General features: G+C 47.6%; 1 protein-coding gene across 12 annotated transcripts in view; it reads left to right on the top strand.

The window, feature by feature from the left end:
- Nucleotides 1-14882, top strand: part of tspan11 (tetraspanin 11) — a 107078-nt gene that overhangs the window by 77939 nt on the left and 14257 nt on the right. The window contains exon 6 of one of the 12 annotated variants that reach the window (XM_052030256.1): nt 6433-6507. The exons of the other annotated variants lie outside the window; for them this stretch is intronic. Coding sequence (XP_051886216.1) covers nt 6433-6480 — 48 coding nt within the window. The 3' untranslated portion in view covers nt 6481-6507. Of the gene's footprint in view, nt 1-6432; nt 6508-14882 lie in introns of those variants that run through there. 12 annotated transcript variants of the gene reach the window in all.

Below are 14882 nucleotides of genomic sequence, written 5' to 3'. Positions count from 1 at the left end.
ACCCTCTGCTTTCTACTGCCAAGCCAATTCTGAATCCACACAGCCAAGCCCCCCTGGATCCCTTGGCCTCTGACCTTCTAAAGAAGCCTACCATGTGGAACCTTGTCAAACGCCTTACTAAAATCCATGTAGACCACATCTACTACACTACCCTCATCAATCTTCCTGGTCACCTCCTCAAAGAACCCTATCAGGCTTGTGAGGCAAGACCTTCCCTTCACAAAGCCATGCTGGCTGTCCTTAATTAGTCCATGTTCCTCTAAATGCTCATAGATCTTATCTCCTAGAATCCTTTCTAATAGCTTACCCACCACAGACGTAAGGCTCACTGGTCTGTAATTCCCTAGACTATCCCTACTACCTATTTTGAATAAGGGGACAACATTCGCCACCCTCCAATCCTCTGGTACTATTCCCGTGGACAACAAGCACTCAAAGATCCTAGACAACGGTTCAGCAATCTCCTCCCTTGCCTCACGCAGCAGCTTGGGGAATATTCCTTCAGGACCTGGGGACTTATCTGTCCTAATATTTTCTAACAGCTCCAACACATCCTCTCTCTTGATATCTACATGCCCTAGAACACTATCCTTACCAACACTGTCCTCAGCGTCATCAAGACCCCTCTCCTTGGTGAATACTGAAGAGAAGTATTCATTGAGAACCTCACCCACTTCCACAGCTTCCAGGCACATCTTCCCACCTTTGTATTTAACAGGACCTACCTTTACTCTAGCCATCCTTCTGCTCTTCACGTACGAGAAAAAAGCCTTGGGATTCTCCTTAACCCTACTAGCCAACGCCTTTTCATGTCCCCTTCTTGCTCTCCTTAGCCCCTTCTTAAGTTCCTTCCTTGCTGCTCTATATTCCTCACAAGCCCTATCTGACCCTTGCTACTTACACCTTATGTATGCTGCCACCTTCTTCCTAACTAGTTGTTCCACCTCTCTTGTCACCCATGGTTCCTTCACCCTGCCATTCCTTCTCTGCCTCACTGGGACAAATTTATCCCTGACATCCTGCAAGAGATCCCTGAACATCAACCACATCTCCATAGTACATTTCCCTTCAAAAATGTCCTCCCAATTTACACTTTCAAGTTCTCGCCTTATAGCCTCATAATTCGCCTTTCCCCAATTAAATATCTTCTTGTCCTGTAATAGTGTCCCTGACCAGTACTGCCACCCCTCTTCCTCTTCTCCCCCCCTCCCTATCCCTTTTAAGACTCTGGAAACCAGGAATATTCAATATCCATTCCGGCCCTGGTGTCAGCCATGTCTCTGTAATAGCCACAGTATCATAGTCCCATGTACTTATCCAAGCTCTCAGTTCATCACCCTTATTCCTGATACTTCTTGCATTTAAGTAAATACACTTTAGCCCATCCACCTTTCTACTTTTATAGCCTGTACCCTGCTTCTCCTTCCTCAGAGCCTCTTGACCTGTTAGATCTGACTTTTCCCCATCCCCTTCTTCCTCTGACCTACCCCTCTGGTTCCCATCCCCCTCCCGAACCACCCTAGCAAATCTGGCTGCAAGGATTGGCTCCCCTCTGGTTCAGGTGTAACCCGTCCTCTCTGTAGAGGTCCCACCTTCCCCAGAAGAGATCCCAGTGATCCAAAAATCTAAACCTTCCCTCCTGCACCAACTTCTCAGCCACGCATTTATTTGCCATCTCCTCCTATTCCTACCTTCACTATCACGTGGCACTGGCAGCAACCTCAAGATTGCTACCCTTGAGGTCCTGTTCTTCAGCCTTCTGCCTAGCTCCCTAAACTCACTTTTTAGGACCTCATCTCTCTTCCTACCTATGTCATTGGTACCAACATGAACCACAACTTCTGGCTGTTCTCCCTCCCATTCAAGAATTCTGTGGACCCGATCAGAGACATCCTGGACCCTGGCACCTGGAATGTACCATCCGGAATTCATGCTCACTGCCACAGAACCTCTATCTGTTTCCCTGACAATTGAGTCCCCTTTCACTACTGCCTCCCTCTTCTCCTCCCTTCCCTTCTGAGCAGCAGGACCGGTCCCAGTGCCAGAGACCTGGCTAATGCAGCTTCAGCCCTGCAGGTCATCCCCCTCCACAGCTTCCAAAACGGAGAACCTGTTATTGAGGGGAACACCCTCCGGGGTCCTCTGCTCTATCTGCCTGTTCGTTTTCTTTTTCCTTTTCTCTCCCTTGACAGTCACCCTTCTATCTACTTCTTGGACCCCAGAAGTACCTGCTATAAGGGGGGGGGGGGGTGACTGTCTCCCAATGTACAGTATCTACATAACTCTCTCCCTCCCTGATGCTTCGCAGTATTTGAAGCTACAACTCCAGCTCATCAATTCTGAGCCGAAGTTCCTCCAGCCTCAAGCACTTACTGCAGACATGGTGTTGAGGCTGGAGTAAATTGGTAAATTGGTTTCAATGTACTGAGGTACAGTGAAAAACTTATCTTGCATACCATTCACACAGATCAATGCATTATAACAGTGCATTGAGGTAGTACAAAGTGAAACAATAACAGTGCAGAATAAAGTGTTACAGCTACAGAGAAAGTGCAGTGCAGGTAGACAATAAGGTGCAAGGTCATAACCAGGTAGATTGTGAGGTTAAGAGTCCATCTTATCGTACTAGGGAACCATTCAATGGTCTTATAACAGTGGGATAGAAGCTGCCCCTGAGCCTGATGGTACGTGCTTTCAGACTTTTGTATCTTCTGCCTGATGGAAGGGGGAAGTAGAGAGAATATCTGGGGTGGGTGGGGTCTTTGATTATGCTGGCTGCTTTATTAAGGCAGCAAGGAGTGTAGACAGAGTCCATGGAGGGGAAGCTGGTTTCCGTGATGTGCTGAGCTGTGTCCACAATTCTTCCAATGATTCTTCCATTGATGCATCTTTAGTGATATTTTGATCCTCTTCCCCGAGACAAGCACTGAATTGGCATATCAAGGTCAGTCATAGGTTAATTGCCTTTGTTGTCTACACACTGATAGCCAGCTGTCTTGCCTTTCTGTTGTTATGATAAGGCCAGGAGTTCCGAGAGTTCCCTCTTGGGTTATTCAAGGTCGATGTCTGTAAGCAGATGTTTCAAATATTTTGATTGCATAATGCTGTGGATTTAGTGGGTGTTTCAGATATGTGACTTCTGAGATTGCAGGTCTTCTCAGCTGTTGATTCCATGCCTGTGTAGATGAGGCAATGAGCTTGGAGCAAGAGGTAGCACAATGTGTGAAGGCATCATGACTTCATCGCAGTTATGGTCCTGGACTGGGCAAATAAAGGATGGGAAGTGCCTGATGTTGGGGAAGGTTTGCCCAGGTCCCCTGATTTGATCCAATAAGATGTTTCACAGGAACTCTTGAAGGAGGACCTCACGGTGACCTTCTTCTCATTGCCATGTAGGAATGTACAAGCATGGAAGTAGTCTGAAAGGTTTCCATGAAATTCCAGGAGTTTAATGATCTGGGCAATAGTTTGAGAAGCTTGAAGCATTGCCTTTAATGTGTGTGTGCATGCTGTTGCATTTTATTCATGGATCCATCCAGTCCCCATTCTCACAAATGATTTCGGGCTCTTTAAATTTGTTCAGGAGATGTGATATCATTGGTGAAGCCAGTGTTCATTGTCCACCCAAGTTATCCCACACCGAGGGGGCAATTAAAATTTAACCACACCGGTGTCACGCAGCCCGTGTCAGGCAAGGACCGCAGACTTCCTTCCCCTGAAGGGGTTAAGTGAACCAGATGATTTTTTGGCAATCAGATAGTGTCATGGTTTTTGTTACTAACAGTACTTTTTTCTTTCAATTCCAGATTTATTTAATGACCTGAATTTAAATTGCCATGGTGGAATTTGAATTCATTCCTCTGGATCAATGGTCCAGAACTCTGGCTCCTGGTCCTTAACATGAACTATTACCCACTACATTACCCCCGAGCTGAAAAGTGTTTCTCCATTCTTGGTTGCAATCCATGTCATCTGCAGCTGGGCTATGGAGGCTCGGGTGACTTTGGTTCTGGACTGTAGTCACTGTAGGTTTGAAGATTAGACCCACCCACTGACATTGGCTGAAGGTGAGGTGCAACATTGCAGTGAGAAAGAGCGTTTGGGCAGTGATGCAGCCTTGTTTGACACCAGTCTTCACTGGGACTGCCGTTTCTCTTGTAGACCCGTTGGTTGGTATTGGGGCTTGCATGCCATCGTGAAGCTATTGCTGGATGAAGATGAATTTCTGTTGGCAGCTGAACTTGAGGAGAGTAGTATACAGTTCCTCCTAACTGATGGAGTCAAAAGCTTCAGTGAAGTCATAAACGGCCATGTGTACTGCTCCCAGCATTGTTGGTGCAGTTGGTGTGTGTTGAAGGTTATGTGCCTCTGAATGTACAGGACGATTCGGGGAGCAGCTCTTCAGTCATTGGGAGGGGGTTTAGAGGACCCAGACAATGTGGAGACCGCTCAGCAGTTTCCACAGTTGACCTTGATCTCATTTCTTAACCATTGTCATGATCCTGGCATCTCTGAGGTTCCCATATATCCTCCCTGAGGGCAACTTTTTCACACAGAGGGTGATGGGTATATGGAACGAGCTGCCAGAGGAGGTGGTTGAGGGAGGTACAGTAACAACATTTTAAAAAAAAGCATTTGGACAAGTACATGGATAGGAAAGGTTTAGAGGGATATGGGCCAAACGTAGGCAAATGAACCAGCTCAGATAGACATCTTGGTCGGTGTGGACGAGTTGGGTCAAAGGCCTGTTTCCGTGCTGTATGACTGTAGGACTCCCCTTTCCAGATATGGACAATGAGATTGTGGATTCGTGATTGAAGCTCTTCACTATCACATTTTGGACTTCAGCAGGAATACTGTCTGCTCCTGAGGCCTTGTTAGTTTTTAGTTGGGATATAGCCTTGTCAGTCAGAACGTAGAACAGTACAGCACAGGAACAGGCCCTTCGGCCCACAATGTCTGCGCTGAACATAATGCCGAATTAAACTTGATCTCTTCTGCCTGCACGTGATCCACATCCTCCATTCCCTGCATTTTCATGTGCCTGTCTAACAGCCTCTCAAATGCCTCTATCAAATCTGCTTCCACCACCACCCCTGGCAGCGCACTCCGGGCACCCACTGCTCTGTGTTTTTAAGAAAAAAACTTGCCCCACACATCTCCTTTAGATTTTCCCCCTCTCATCTTAAGTGCATGTCCTTTAGTACTTGACACTTCTGCCTGGGGAGAAAGATACTGGTTGTCTACTCTGTTTCTCTTTTCTCCCCCACTTAATTGCCATGGTGTTATGGACAGTTTGCGGTCCCCACCCTTGCCACACAGGGACCAAGAACCTCCATCAGCCTCTTCTGCAGTCAGACCACCCTGTCCCTGACCATTCACTAATGTAGAAATAGTTTAAGGATGTAACTGAGGATGTTCAGGAAATTCTCACCCTCTCTGATGTGTTGAAGTGTCTGAGGCTTGGACTCCAGCTCATCAATTCAGTTGAAGTTCCTCAAGCAGCCAACATTTGCTGCAAGTGTGCCTCTCATAATCTTATAAACTTGTATCAGGTCTCCCCTCAGCCTCGGCCACTCCAGAGAAAACAACCCAAGTTTGTCCAATCTCTCCTTATAGCTCATGCCCTCTAATTCAGGCAGCATCCTGGCAAACCTCTCCCACATCCTCTCCAAAGCCTCCACATCCTTCCTGTAATGGGGGGGACCAGAATTGAATGCAATACTCCATGTGGCCTAATCAGAGTTTTATAAAGCTGCAATGTGACTTCCTGACTCTTATACTCACTGCTCCGACCAATGAAGACAAGCGTGCCATACGCCTTCACTGCCACCTTATCTACTTGTGTGGCCACTTTCAGGGAGCTATGGACTTGGACCCCAAGATTCCTCTGTACATCAAAGGGGGCAGAGAGGCTGGACTGGAGAGGCTGCTGTGGGATGGAGTTAAGGGCACTCACATCAAAGACAAGGCATGGCTGAAAGATCTTCAAAGAGTTCCTTCTAGTGCTCACTGACAGTCTCTCAATCCCTGAGCAAGTTCACCTTGGTGCTTGGGTGTCAGTGGTTGGAGCCTTGGGTGTCTGAGCTGCATGTGGCTTTGACAATGCTGAAAAACCTGCCCATGCCAAGGCCGTTGGCGAGTTGGTGACCTTCCTGTGCTCTCTCCACCATTTAGGTTCCCTGGTGAACCTTTGTCCGGGTGCCCATGGAGCAGTTTCTTTTCCCTTGAGGAAAGGTGGAACTTCTAAACCAGAAGTCTTCCACTTATGGTTAATTAGCTCCTTGGTCTCTTGGTTCTTCTGTCAGCACTTCTCTGTATCTGGATTTACCAGGTGGCTTAAGGTCCTAAGGCTGAATGTTATCTGTTGGAAGTTGTATTTCGCTGTTCTCTCAATGCACTAAGCTGGCACTGCATTTGCACTCACTCCAGATCAGGTCTCTGCAAAAACCTTATGAAATTGGCCAAGAAGAGTTTTGAAGCAGCTCAGAAATCTGTGCTGGAGCATTGAGGAACAGAGGAACCTGTGTGTCCAGGTACAAAGGTCCCTGAAAGTGGCAGCACAGGTAAGGTGGGTGGTGAATATGTACAAGATGTTTGCCTTCATTAGCTGGGCCACAGAGTAAAAGAGCAGGGAGATCTTGGTACAACTTTATAAATACATTGATTAGGCTGCAGCTGGAATACTGTGTGCATTTTGGGTCTCTACACTATAGGAAGAACATCGGGGAGGGTGCAGAGGAGATTCATCAGGATATCACCTGGGATGGAGCAGTTCAGTTATGAGGAGAGAGTGGAGAGGCTGGGTCTGTTTTCTTTGGAGCGGAGGGGGTTGAGGGGAGATCCAACAGAACATAGAACACAGAACAGTACAGCACAGAACAGGCCCTTCGGCCCACAATGCTGCATTAGTAATAAAATGCCCAACTAAACTAATCTCTTATGCCTGCCCAATGTCCGTATCCTACCATTTCCCTCACATTCATGTGCCTATCTAAGAGCTTCTTGAAAGTCTCTATCGTATTTGCCTCCACCACCACCCCAGGCAGTGCATTCCAGGCTCCCACCACTCTCTGTGTGAGGGTATAAAACCTGCCCCATACATCTCCATAGAACCATAGAACCATACAGCACAAAACAGGCCCTTCGGCCCACCATGTTGTGCTGTCCATCAAACCACCCTCACACTATCTAACCCTTTTCTCCCGCATATCCCTCTACCTCACATTCCTCCATGTGCCTATCCAACAAACTCTTGAACCTGTCTAATGTATCTGCCTCCACCACCACCTCAGGTAGTGCATTCCATGCACCAACCACTCTCTGGGGAAAAACCTCCCTCTGACATCTCCTCTGAACCTCCCACCCATAACCTTAAAGCCATGCCCTCTTGTCTTGAGCATTGGTGCCCTGGAAAGGAGGTGCTGGCTGTCTATCTGTTCCTCTCAATATTTCATATACCTCTATCATGTCTCCTATCATCCTCCTCCTTTCCAGTGAATAAAGCCCTAGCACCTTAAGCATCTCCTCAAATTCCATGCACTCTAATCCAGGCAGCATCCTGGTAAATCTCCTCTGCACCCTCTCCAATGACTCCACATCCTTCCTATAATGCGGTGACCAAAACTGAACACAGTACTCTAAGTGTGGCCTAACTAGAGTTTTGTAAAGCTGCATCATCACTTCGCGGCTCTTAAACTCAATCCCATGATTTATGAAAGCTAACATCCCATAGGCCTTCTTAACTGCTCTTTCCACCTGTGAGGCAACTTTCAGTGAACTGTGAATATGAACCCCCAGATCCCTCTGCTCCTCTACTCTGCCAAGTACCTTACCATTTACCCTGTATTCTGCCTTGGAGTTTGTCCTTCCAAAGTGTACCACCTCACACTTCTCCGGATTGAACTCCATCTGCTACTTGTCAGCCCAGTTCTGCATCCTATCAATATCCCTCTGTAAGCTCCGACAGCCCTCCACACTATCCACAACACCGCCGATCTTAGTGTCGTCCGCAAACTTATTAACCCAGCCTTCCACCCCCTCACCTAAGTCATCTATAAATATCACAAAAAGTAGAGATCCCAGAACCGATCCCTGCGGGACACCACTAGTCACTGCCCTCCAATCCGAGGGCACTCCTTCCACCACAACCCTCTGCTTTCTACAGGCAAGTCAATTCCTAATCCACACAGCCAAGCTTCCCTGGATGCCTTGGCCTCTGACCTTCTGAAGAAGCCTACCATGAGGTACCTTATCAAACGCCTTACTAAAATCCATATAGACCACATCCACCGCACTATCCTCATCAATCTTCCTCGTCACCTCCTCAAAGAACTCTATCAGGCTTGTGAGGCAAGATCTTCCCTTCACAAATCCATGCTGGCTGTCCCTAATCAGTCCATGATTCTCTAGGTGTTCATAGATCCTATCCCTTAGAATTCTTTCTAACAGCTTACCCACCACAGACGTGAGACTCACCGGTCTATAATTCCCTGGACTATCCCTACTACCTTTTTTGAACAAGGGGACAACATTCGCCACCCTCCAATCCTCCGGCACCATCCCCGTGGACAACGAGGACTCAAAGATCCTTACCAGCGGTTCAACAATCTCCTCCCTCGCCTCTCGAAGCAGCCTGGGGAAAATCCCGTCAGGCCCCGGAGATTTATCCGTCTTGATATTATTTAACAACTTCAACACATCCTCTCTCTTGATATCTACAACCTTGAGAACATTACCCTTACCAGCACTCCCTTCCGCGTCATCAAGACCCCTCTCCTTGGTGAATACCGAAGAGAAGTATTCATTGAGAACTTCTCCCACTTCCGCCGCCTCCAGGCACATTCTCCCACCTTTGTCTTTAATCGGACCTACCTTTACCCTAGCCATCCTCCTACCCTTCACGTATGTGAAAAAAGCCTTGGGATTTTCCTTAACCCTACTAGCCAACGCCTTTTCATGTCCCCTTCTAGCTCTCCTCAGCCCTTTCTTAAGTTCCTTCCTCGCTACTCTATATTCCTCACGGGCCCTGTCTAAACCTTGCTGCTTATACCTTATGTATGCTACCTTCTTCTCCCTAACTAGTCGTTCAACCTCTCTCGTCACCCATGGCTCCTTCACCCTGCCATTCCTTCTCTGCCTCACTGGGACATATTTATCCCTAACATCCTGCATAAGATCCCTGAACATCGACCACATCTCCATGGTACATTTCCCTTCAAAAAGGACATCCCACTTTACACTCCCAAGTTCTCTCCTTATAGCCTCATAGTTCGCCCTTCCCCAATTAAATATCTTCTTGTCCTCTCTGCACCTGTCCCTGTCCATGACAATTTTAAAGGTTATGGAGCAATGGTCACTGTCCCCCAAATGCTCACCCACCAATAGATCCTTCACCTGTCCCGGTTCATTTCCTAAAACTAGATCTAGCATGGCATTCCCTCTAGTCGGCCTGTCAACATACTGCGTCAGGAATCCCTCCTGGACACACTTAACAAAATTCCGTCCCATCTAAACCTTTGGCACTAAGCAGGTTCCAGTCTATATTTGGGAAGTTGAAGTCTCCCATTATAACAACACTGTTATTTTTGCTTCTCTCCAAACACTGCCTGCCTATCTGCTCCTCTATATCTCTACTGCTACTGGGGGGCCTATAGAATATTCCTAGTGGAGTAACTGCTCCTTTCTTGTTCCTTACTTCCACCCATACGGACTCTAGAGATGATCCTTCTACAACATCCATCCTTTCCACAGCCGTAACAGTGTCCCTGACCATTATCGCCACCCCTCCTCCTCTTCTCCCCTTCCCTATCCCTCTTAAAACACTGAAAACCAGGAATATTCAATATCCACTCCTGCCCTGACATCAGCCACGTCTCAGTAATAGCCACAATATCATAGTCCCCCATACTTATCCAAGCCCTCAGTTCATCCCCCTTATTCCTGATGCTTCTTGCATTTAAGTAAACACACTTCAGTCCATCTACCTTACTACTTTTATAGCCAGTATTCTGCTTCTCCTTCCCCAAAGCCTTTCTACCTGTTTGATCTAACTTTTCCCCATCCCCTTCTTCCTCTGACCTACTCCTCCGGTTCCCTTCCCCCTCACAAACTAGTTTAAACCCTCCTGAACCACCCTAGCAAATCTCGCCGCAAGGATATTGGCCCCCTTTTGGTTCAGGTGTAACCCGTCCTCTCTGTACAGGTCCCACCTTCCTGAGAAGAGATCCCAATGATCCAGAAATCTAAAACCTTCCCTCCTGCACCAGCTTCTCAGCCACGCATTTATCTGCCACCTCCTCCTATTCCTGCCTTCACTATCACGTGGCACCGGCAGCAATCCCGAGATTGCTACCCTTGAGGTCCTGTTCCTCAGTCTTCTGCCTAGCTCCCTGAACTCGCTCTTCAGGACCTCATCCCCCTTCCTACCTATGTCGTTGGTGCCAACATGGACCACAACTTCTGGCTGCTCTCCCTCCCGCTCAAGAATCCTGTGGACCCGATCAGTGACATCCCGGACCCTGGCACCTGGGAGGCAACATACCATCCGGGATTCATGCTCACTGCCACAGAACCTCCTGTCTGTTTCCCTGACTATCGAGTCCCCTATCACTACCGCATGTCTCTTTCCCACTCTTCCTTTCTGAGCAGCAGTACCAGTCCCAGTGCCAGAGACCTGGTTACTGCAGCTAGGCCCCTGCAGGTCATCCCCCTCAACAGCCTCCAAGGCGGAAAACCTGTTTCTGAGGGGAACAGCCTCCGGGGTTCCCTGCTCTGTCTGCCTGCCTGACTTCTTCTTCCTCTTCCCTCCCCTGACCGTCACCATTCTATCTGCATCCTGAACCTCAGATGTACCTGCTCTAAGGGGGGTGACTGCCTCCTGATGGACTGTGTCTACATAACTCTCTCTCTCCCTTATGCTGCGCAGTGTTTGTAGCTGCGACTCCAGCTCATCAACTCTGAGCCGAAGTTCGTCGAGCCTCAAGCACTTACTGCAGATGTGGCCATCGTGGACCGCAGCAAGGTCCACAAGTTCCCACATCAAACAGCTGCAGCATACCACCATGTCCTCCATCTGACTACCTTTGAACTTACTCCCCATCACCTTAAACGCATGCCCTCTGGTATTAGACATTGCAACACTGGGAAATAGATACTGGCTGTATACTCTATTTAAGCCTCTCATAATCTTATAAACCTCTATAAGATCTCCCCTCAGCCTGCTCCGCTCCAGAGAGAACACCCAAGTTTGTCCAACCTCTCCTCATAGCACATGCCCTCTAATCCAGGCAGCATCCTGGTAAACATCTTCTGCACCCTCTACAAAGCCTCGACATCCTTCCTATAACGGGGCGACCAGAACTGAATGCAATACTCCAGATGAGGCCTAACTAAAGTTTTATGAAGCTGCAGCATAACTTCCTGATTCTTGAACTTAATGCCTCAACTAATGAAGGCAAGCATGCCATATGCCTTCTTTACCACCCTATCAACCTGTGTAGCCACCTTCAGGGAGCTATGAACTTGGACCCCAAGATCCCTCTGCTCATCAACACTGTTAAGGGTCCTGCCATTAACAGTGTACTGTCTCTTTACATTTGATCTCCCAAGGTGCAAGACTTCACATTTGGCCAGGATGAACTCCATCTGCCACTTCTCTGCCCATATCTGCAACTGATCTACATCCCGCTGTATCCTTTCCAGTCTTCTACGCTATCCACAACACCAGCAATCTTCGTATCCTCTGCAAACTAACTAACCCACCCATCTACGTTTTCATCCAGGTCATTTATAGACATCACAAACCGCAGTGGTCCCAGTACAGATCCCTCCGGAACACTACTAGTCATAGACCTCCAGCTCGAATAAGTCTCATCGACCACTACCCTCTGTCTTCCATGGGCAAGCCAGTTCTGAATCCAAACGGCCAATTCACCATGGATCCCATGCAGCTTAACCTTCTGGGTGAGCCTCCCATGAGGGACCTTGTCAAAAGCATTACTAAAATCCATGTAGACAACATCCACAGCTCCACCTTCATCAATCACCCTCATCACCTCATCAAAAAATTCAATCATCTTAGTAAGGCACGACTTGCCCCGCACAAAGCCATGCTGACTGTCGCTAAATTGGCCATGGTTTTCCAGATGCTCATGAATCCTATCCCTAAGAATCCTCTCCAGTAACTTCCGTACCACTGACATGAGACTCACCAGTCTATATTGGTATTGGTTTATTATTGTCATTTGTACCAAGGTACAGTGAAAAGGTTGTCTTACAAACCGCTCATATAGGTCAATTCATTACACAGTGCAGTTACATTGAGGTAGTACAGGTAAAAACAATAAGTACAGAGTAAAGTGTCACAGCTACAGAGAAAGTGCAGTGCAATAAGGTGCAAGGTCACAACAAGGTAGATCGTGAGGTCATAGTCCATCTCATTGTATAAGGGAACTGTTCAATAGTCTTATCACAGTGGGGTAGAAGCTGTCCTTAAGTCTGGTGGTATGTGCCCTCAGGCACCTGTATCTTCTACCCGATGGAAGAGGAGAGAAGAGAGAATGTCCCGGGTGGGTGGGGTCTTTGATTATGTTGGCTGCTTCACCAAGACAACGAGAGGTAAAGACAAGACTCCAAGGAGGGGAGGCTGGTGTCCATGATGCACTGGGCTGTGTCTACAACTCTCTGCAGTTTCTTGCGGTCCTGGGCAGAGCAATTGCTGTACCAAGCCGTGATACATCCAGGATTATCCCTATAGTCCTTCTTGAATAATGGAACAACGTTAGCTACCCGCCAGTCCTCTGGGACCTTGCCTGTGGCTGCAGAGGACATGAAGATCTTGGTCAAGGCCCCAGCAACATCTCTTGCCTCTCTCGATAACTTGGGGCATATCCCATCAGGCCCTGGGGACTTGTGAACACAGCCCAGCACATCACGGAAACCAGCCTCCCCTCCATGGACTCTGTCTATACAACTCGCTGCCTTAGTGAAGCAGCCAGCATAATCAAAGACTCCACCCACCCAGGTCATTCACTCTTCTCCCCTCTCCCATCAGGTAGAAGATACAGGAGCCTGAGGGCACATACCACCAGGCTCAAGGACAGCTTCTATCCCACTGTTATAAGACTATTGAACGGTTCCCGTATACAATGAGATAGACTCTTGACCTCACGATCTACCTTGTTATGACCTTGCATCTTATTGTCACTTCCCTGTAGCTGTGACACTTTACTCTGTATTGTGTTACTGTTTTTACCCTGTGCTACCTCAAAGCACTGTATAATGAATTGATCTGTACGAACAGTATGCAAGATAAGCTTTTCACTGTACCTCAGTACAAGTGACAATAATAAACCAATTCCAATAAGAGACCCAACACTACCTCCTCCTTTATTTCAAAATGCCCTATCACATTAGCACGCTCCACACTGATCTCCCTATCCTCCAAATCCTTCTCCTTGGTAAATACTGATGCAAAGTACTCATTAAGGACCTCACCCACATCCTCTGTTTCCAAGCACATTTTCCCTCCTTTGTCCTTGAGTGGTCCTACCCTGTCCCTAGTTATCCTCTTACTCTTAATATATGTATAGAATGCCTTGGGATTCTCTTTAATCCTACTTGCCAAGGAGTTTTCATGGCCCCTCCTGGCTCTCCTAATACCCTTCTTGAATTCTTTTCTGGCTTCTTCATAATCCTTAAGGGCTCTGTTTGATCCTAGCTTCCTAAGCTTTATATACATTTCCTTTTTCTTCTTGACTAAATTCTCCCTCCCTCCCTCCCTCCCTCCCTCCCTCCCTCCGCCACCCTTGTCCTTCCTTCTTACTGGAACATCCCTGTCCTGTACTCTGTGCAGTTGGTTTTTAAACACCCTCCACATGTCAGATGTGGACTTGCCCAAAAACAGCTGTTCCCAATTAACTCTCCCTAGTTCCTGCCGAATGCTCCAGTAATTTGCCCTGCTCCAATTTAATACTCTCCTGCAAGGTCCATACTTATCCTTATCTAGAGCTATCTTAAAACTTAAGGGGTTGTGATCACTGTTCCCTAACTGTTCTCCCACTGAAAGATTGGTCACCTGGCCAGGCTCGTTACCCAACACCAGGTCCAGTACAGCCCCTCCTCTCATTGGATTATCTACATATTGATTTAAGAAACCCTCCTGGATGCACCTAACAAATTTTGCCCCATCTAAACCTCAAGCACTAAGAAGGTCCCAGTTTATATTAGGGAAGTTGAAGTCCCCCAGGACAACAACCCTGTTAGTTTTACACCTTTCCCTAATCTGCCTGCATATCTAAGATAAGATCTTTATTAGTCACATGTACATCGAAACACACAGTGAAATACATCTTTTGCGTAGTGATTTTGGGAGGCAGCCCGCAAGTGTCACCACGCTTCCAGCGCCAACATAGCATGCCCATAACTTCATAACCTGTACGTCTTTGGAATGTGGGAGGAAACCGGAGCACCTGGAGGAAACCCACGCAGACACGGGGAGAACGTACAGATTCCTTACAGACAGTGGCCGGATTTGAACCCGGGTCTCTGGCGCTGTATAGCATTATGCTAACCACTATGCTACCGTGCCTGCCTCAATGTCCCGGTGGCTATCAGGGGATCTGTAGTATAATTCCATCAGAGTGATTCTACCTTTCTTACCTTTAATTGACGAGCCCTCCATTAAGTCCCCACTTGAGTGTAGCTGTGACATTGTCCCCGATTAGTAGTGCAACTGCCCCCTACCCCCTTTTTACAACCCTTTCTATCCTTCCTAAAACATGGAAACCCTGGAACATTAAGCACCCAATCATGTCCCTCTCTCAACCAAGTCTCTGTAATGGCCACAACATCATAGTTCCATGTACTGATCCGAGCTCTAA

The sequence above is a fragment of the Pristis pectinata genome, chromosome 15 (genome assembly GCF_009764475.1).
Source record: "Pristis pectinata isolate sPriPec2 chromosome 15, sPriPec2.1.pri, whole genome shotgun sequence".
Taxonomy (NCBI): Eukaryota; Metazoa; Chordata; class Chondrichthyes; order Rhinopristiformes; family Pristidae; genus Pristis; species Pristis pectinata.
The sequence above is the reverse complement of the archived record's forward strand: the minus strand, read 5'-3'. Positions and strand labels throughout refer to the sequence as shown.